Source organism: Cannabis sativa, chromosome 3 (genome assembly GCF_029168945.1).
Source record: "Cannabis sativa cultivar Pink pepper isolate KNU-18-1 chromosome 3, ASM2916894v1, whole genome shotgun sequence".
Taxonomy (NCBI): domain Eukaryota; kingdom Viridiplantae; phylum Streptophyta; class Magnoliopsida; order Rosales; family Cannabaceae; genus Cannabis; species Cannabis sativa.
The window spans coordinates 61994613-62001232 of NC_083603.1; the positions used below are offsets into that span (position 1 = coordinate 61994613).

The 6620-nt window shown below is 27.8% G+C and overlaps 1 protein-coding gene across 1 annotated transcript; it reads left to right on the forward strand.

Annotated features, from left to right (window-relative positions):
- The first annotated feature begins 780 nt into the window (after positions 1 to 780).
- Positions 781 to 5292, forward strand: LOC115708959 (transcription factor MYB1). Its single transcript, XM_030636983.2, has 3 exons — positions 781 to 1194; positions 1284 to 1413; positions 4333 to 5292. The coding sequence occupies exons 1-3, from the start codon at positions 1017 to 1019 to the stop codon at positions 4952 to 4954; spliced, it is 930 nt and encodes a 309-aa protein (XP_030492843.2). The 5' UTR covers positions 781 to 1016; the 3' UTR covers positions 4955 to 5292.
- The last annotated feature ends 1328 nt before the right edge of the window (positions 5293 to 6620 follow it).

Here is a 6620-nt window from a genome sequence, read left to right on the forward strand (position 1 = left end):
TCTATATTTTTCTTTTTTAAAAGATAAATAAAAAAAATTATTAATATTCTCCCAAGATAGGTTTGTTAGAGAGAGATGGGGTAAGATGATTTTTTTAATTTGAAAAGAGATTATTAATATTTAAAAGATTGTTTAATTTTTTGGGTTTAATTATTGGGTTTATTTATTAACGGGAGATCAAAGGTAATCGTTAAATTTAACAGAATATTCTTTTATTTTTTAAGTATATTCTGTTAAACCAAGAAATGTCGTTAGATAGGCACTTTTAATATATAAAGATACACTATTTTTTTAAAAAATAAATTATAAGTAATTTTCATCTAATTTATTTTTAAATATTTATAAAATTATTAAATTATAAATATTTATAAAATTATGCAATTATATTTTTCAATTTTTTTATACTACAGTAGATTTAACTCATTATAAACAACCTTAAAAAAATGCATTAAAAACAAATTCTAGATTTAACTCGTGAAGGAAAAAAAAAAATTATTCCATTGCTACCCTATTCTTCATTCAATTCATTAAAAACAAAAATAGTGTGTAGCTGATTGACTAGTTATAAATATTACAATATATAATAAAAAAAAATAAGATGCTTTTAAACTGGAGGGTCCAAGTTCTTGTCTTGTTCATATACGTCGACCCATTCGTTTTCGTATGGTTATTAGATTTGCACGTTAGTACTCTGTACTCATATAAAATGAAACTGCCTTGGACACCGAGTAATTATATATATATATATATAAAAAAATTACTAAAAAAAAAAAACAGAAAAAAAAGTATATATATATATGATAATTTTTATTCAAACCTATACCCATACGCGTATTCATTTCTTTTTTTCTTTTGTACTTTGCTCAATAGATATAAAGATCAAGAAAAGCATGCAAATATATAGGACTACTGTAAAGCTAGTTTATTATTAGCTTCAGTATTTGCATTTATATACATATATATATATTATAATACTGTCACTGTATTATTATTAGTTCATATATAATAAATACATTATGCCGCGGAACAATATTAATATGGTGACAGTATTAGTAACGGACCAAAGGGAGGGCGGTTCCTCTGGTGGGAGAGCGGTCAGGAAAGGCGCATGGACCAGAGAAGAAGATGATCTTCTTAGAGATTGCGTAGACAAGTATGGTGAAGGCAAATGGCATCTTGTTCCACTTAGAGCTGGTATATATACTTATTATTCTTAATACTACTGGTATACCTATATATGTGCATATATATATTGAGTATGATTTTTTGAAATTATTTTGCAGGCTTGAATAGATGTAGGAAGAGTTGTAGACTGAGGTGGTTGAATTATTTGAAGCCCGATATCAAACGAGGAGAATTTACAGCCGATGAAGTTGATCTTATTCTTAGACTTCATAAGCTTTTAGGCAACAGGCAAGTGTTTATTATGATTATTATTATTATTTGATCGGAGGGGATTTTAATTTGAGTTCTCTATATGTCAGCAGAGTAATATACTCTAATATATTAAAAGTATTAAAGTAATGTATTAGTACTGCTATTAATTTTTTTAGTAATTTTTAACTAACTATGATAATGACCTATATATATACACATGAGTGCATTCTTAACGGGTATTATTAGAAAATTTTGAGTTTTTATGATTAATTTTTCTATTTAATTAGAAAAATTTCTCATTTTTACATTATATGGGCTGAGATTGGTCCATCAGCTAAAAAAATAATGACAAAAAAAAGTGTTTCAACAAAAAGGTGATAAAAAAAGTTGAATTGAACTTAAATATTTTTTCATATAAATTTATTTTTGATATTGTGTAAAAATAGGTATTTTTTATATTTCTTCTTTAATTAAGTAGCTAAATTAAGTATAAAAATTCAAATTTTTTTTTTATTATTCACTATCGGACCAAAATCTAATGGTTTAATATTTTTAAAATTAATATTTAAAGTTAAATTTGTTTATTACCCATTAATGGGTAATACCCATTAAGAAGTTTTCCATATACACATAATACTATATATAAAAACCATATAAATATGTAATAACTTAATAGAGATAGATCGACAAATATAAATACATATAATATATATACTAGGTTAATGTTCAATACACGTATAATTGGTTTTTTTTTTAATTAGATTTAATTAGGTGATGTTAAGTGTTATGTTTAATTTTTTTAATTAAATAATATTTATTTTTTTAATTTTTGAATTGAGATTTGAGACTATAATTTTTGAGATTTTTTAACTATAGTAGCAATATTAGTGTATATATGCCTCCTATCAATAATTAGTACTTTTGATATACAAGTTCGACTTACCTTACAAATATAGTTTGACTTATAATACTTTCGATTTCGATATTAAAACTTAATTTACATAAATTATATTTTAAGATCATGTGCCTTTAAAAAATCATGAGAAATGTATCGATTGATAAAATCATAAAAATTATTAGGTTTCACTCCACTTATATATATTGATTGGAAAAAAAAGAAAGAAAATAAATAATATAAGCACATTAAATATGACCAGAAGACTGATATAAAATATTGATAATTAAAAATGGGAATTACCCATATATTGTTTTCTTAACTTTTTTTTTTTTTTCAAATTTATCGTTTTGGTTTCTAAAGTGGTTGGAACCTTAGTTGCAATAGGGGTTTCTATATAAAATTCTGTAAAAATATAAAAAAAAAAAAATATTTAGAAGTCTAAAATTGAAAAAGATCCTAAAATTTTCTTATATAAAATATCTACCATATTTTAAATTTAAATTAATTTTTTTTATATAAAATATCGATATAATATTATTAATTTTTAATATATAATAATATTATAAAATTAAAAAAAAAAACACTACCTAAAAATTGTGTTATATATATATAATATAAATATATATGCACTTATTATATTTATATAAAAAAATAAATATATTTTCTCTTGAATAAATTGCCTCAACTGGCCAGCAATGGCACATGCATGAGAAAGTTTTTTTTTTTTATTTAACGAATATGTGAGTCATTTTGATTGATGTTACTTATAATTTCTTTTTCCAAGAATAGTACTGCTTCATACGTGTTCTTCAACAATAATTTTTAGTAATAATATGCATACACTGGCAAGTTAGTTTTTGATATGTCACACCTATTTTAAATAAAAATAATTAGTGATTAATATTTATTGAGACTTATTTTAAATAAAAATAATTAGTTATCAATATTTGTCAATAAATATGTATTAAGTTTGCATAAATTATATGTTTGGATATTAAATATTTATAGTATTTATGCACCTATAAACTATAAATAAATATAATATCTACTGTGAGAAGTTATTTTTTGATAGCTGCAACCTATCTTAAATAAAAATAGTTTTGGATATGTGTACGTCATATTGCATTTATCATATTGACACCAATAATTAATTATTATTGTCGCTACTTGAATATTTTCGTTGGGAAATTGAACTAAATTATAGCAATTATTGAAAATATATTATTTGTTTTAGGGTTGGTAGTATAAGTCATGTCAACACAAAGACATGACTCCAAAAAAGCATGAATTAAATAAATGAGTTACGATTATCATGTTTCCTAATTATGTGATATCACAATTGTCCCATATCATAATGGTGTTGACAGAATAGAGAATTAATTGCATATGGGTTTCTTATTTGATGGTGTTTAGTAATATTTTTACTTTTTAATTTTTTAATCATAAAAATAATAATAAAATTTTTATTTTAAAAAATAAAATATTTTTTATAATTATTTTTATTTTTTAATTTTAAAAATAAAAAATAAAAGTATGCTATGTAAAATTTGTTTTTATTTTTATTTTTTGATTTTATTTAAATCGAGTATACATCTAGGATTGAGTCCGAATCCGAGTGAGAAGTCAGGTTCGGTAACAGGGCCAATGCCAGATTTAGGGCTCAGTTCAATATAGTCGAAATTCAAAATATTGATTAAAAAAACTGTTCAAAAAAAAACATTAAAATAAGTGACTTTTTTTTGTTTTTAAAATTATAATTCCTTATTAAAAAATTAAAAAGTGAAACAATTTTATAATGAAAAATATTTTTAATTTTTAATTTTAAAAACTGGAAGCTAATTAAAAAAATGTTACCTAACCAACTTAGTGTGGTATTCCTATATGAGTTTTTGACATGTTGAATAATAGTACTATGATGTTATATTTACCATAATGATATCGTGTCAGGAACTGTTCACGATAACAGAAATTTCTAGATCTAGTTTAGGTTGAAGGTTGTTTATCATTTCTATATGTAGTTTGAAATCTGTTTTGTACTAATGTTTCATCTTTCACAGATGGTCCCTAATCGCAGGCAGAATACCAGGAAGGACAGCCAATGATGTGAAAAATTATTGGAACACACACTTGGGAAAGAAGGTAATGATGTCCTACGATAAACTAAATCAAAAACACTACCTCAGAAACAAAGATGATCATCACAAGTTTATCCCTAAATCCAACATCATAAAACCTCGTCCTCGGACCTTCAGAAACCAATTACCCTTGACGAATACTACCACTGTTTCAAAAAACAATATTAGCTCTGCACCAGTACCACATGTAGTAGCCTGTACACTTAGCCAGCATGGGCCTGTTTTAGAAATGAATAATAAGAACTGGGGCTGGGAGAGCTTATTAGACATGATCGACAGCGAGGATCAACAATTTTTGAGCTCTGGTTTTGATGAAGAATTTAATAATGTTGCCCATACCTCTGAATTTGAACCTGTTTCTCATCGACCTTCAGAATCAAAAATCAAAGACATTAGTACTACTACTACTACTAATAACAGTAGTATTTTTGTCATTGATGGCTATCAAAATTGCTCAACTGACTTTACCATGGACATGGACCTATGGGATCTCGGAATCACTGCCACATCAGTACCAGACAGGGAAATGCATGAGCAACCTTAAAATTATTACTATACTAATTATAATAAGAATTTCACAACATCAATAAAGTATTGTTCACTATGTCATAGTGGTATAATTATTAGCTAGATAGAAATAATTCTCCTAATAATAAAGTTTTAAATTTGGATGTTTTGTCTTTAGAAAAATAAAAAACTGGAAGTTCCTTTTGGCTTGACATTTTGGGTTGTGTATGATTTATTTTATTTTACTTATCTCATTATATTGTCGACAGCTTATTATTCATTGTGTCGACTAATTTTGTCATACATAAAAGATCCTGCCATACTGTTGTACGTAGACTGAGCAGCGCGCGCCCACAGATAAATTTGACTGGGTAGTCTAGAAATGAGCGATGCAAATAAGCTTTGCGTATGTAATTGATCTGGATGGGACGAATAGCTAGCAAATGCAAGTTGCTAGATATGATAAAATCAGTTGAAACAGGTAGACAGGAACGTGCCATGTGTGATCCGGCACAGTATCGGACAAAACACTAGCTCCACCACAATTTAATTAAGACCATTTTGCTATTGGCTATTTGGCATCTTAATTTTGAAAAAAAAATAAATTAAATGTTTATTTTTATATTTAACTTAATGCATACTTTACATGTTGAGCATTGCTATTAGGCACCGGTGGTGCGTAGAAATTTCTCGACATGTCACGTTACGATTGACTAGCGATAGCTATTATATTAAATTATGTGGGACCCGATACTTAGTTGGACTAATAACGATAATGACACATAAGAGGGTGCTAGGCACCACTAGTGCCCTTTAACATTTCTCTTTACATGTTACATCTTAAGTAACATTACATTCAGTAAAAAGAAAAGAAAAAAAAAAGCTCTAAAACTCTCTAGGGATTTTTCCCTCGTTTTTTCTCGTCCTTCCAGCCCTCTTTCATTCTAAGTGATGCAATCTCTCCATAACTTCTCTTATCAATCCTTCCCCTTCTACTCTCATCCCATGATTATTTTGCGTTTATTGTTTATCACTCCTCTCTATAGCCGAGATCCTCATTTAATGCAACTCCCTCCAGCCTGCGACATGCAATCTCCCCCAAATTCTTTCCTCTTTTTTTCCTTTTTGCCCTTCTTCCATGATCACTATCCATTTAATTCCTGTCACTCCTCAATACGACCGTGACCTCCATTTATTATGTTTCCTGAAAACGATTGGTTTTTCTCCTCCCTAGGATCCCTTCGAGCATTTAATAATCGCCATTTCCTCATGCAGATTCAAGTAATCATGATTGTAGCCTGGAATAGAGTTGGGCTACGGGATGCTACGACTGAAATGGCATCTCTCCACCTCCTTCCTTCTTGGCCAAGGTGTTCAAGATACTACTTATTGTTTTCTCTTTACATAATGTTGTGTTTTTTCTTCAAATTCCATCTCCCTGTTTGCCTGGTATATTCACTTCTTTCTGGTATTTTATTGTGCAAACATTCAAAAATGTCTGCCACTTCTGAAAACCCTAACCTCACCATCTACCTCACTGAAGAGGAAGCCCTTGTTCATGAGTTCGATCATGTTTCCATTCGCCCTGAACCCCAATCCGACTCCATTGTCAAGATTCTCTCATCCAAAACTATCAAACCTAAGTGGATTAGTAAAACTATGAAAGAGGCTTGGATAACTCGCTTTCCTTTCACTGTTTCAGA

Excerpts from the sequence above, each read along its gene's own strand:
- LOC115708959 (XM_030636983.2), top strand. The coding sequence starts at position 1,017 with ATGCCGCGGAACAATATTAATATGGTGACAGTATTAGTAACGGACCAA. Across the intron at positions 1,195-1,283 it reads TCTTGTTCCACTTAGAGCTG|GCTTGAATAGATGTAGGAAG; the intron begins GTATATATACTT and ends ATTATTTTGCAG. Across the intron at positions 1,414-4,332 it reads CATAAGCTTTTAGGCAACAG|ATGGTCCCTAATCGCAGGCA; the intron begins GCAAGTGTTTAT and ends CATCTTTCACAG.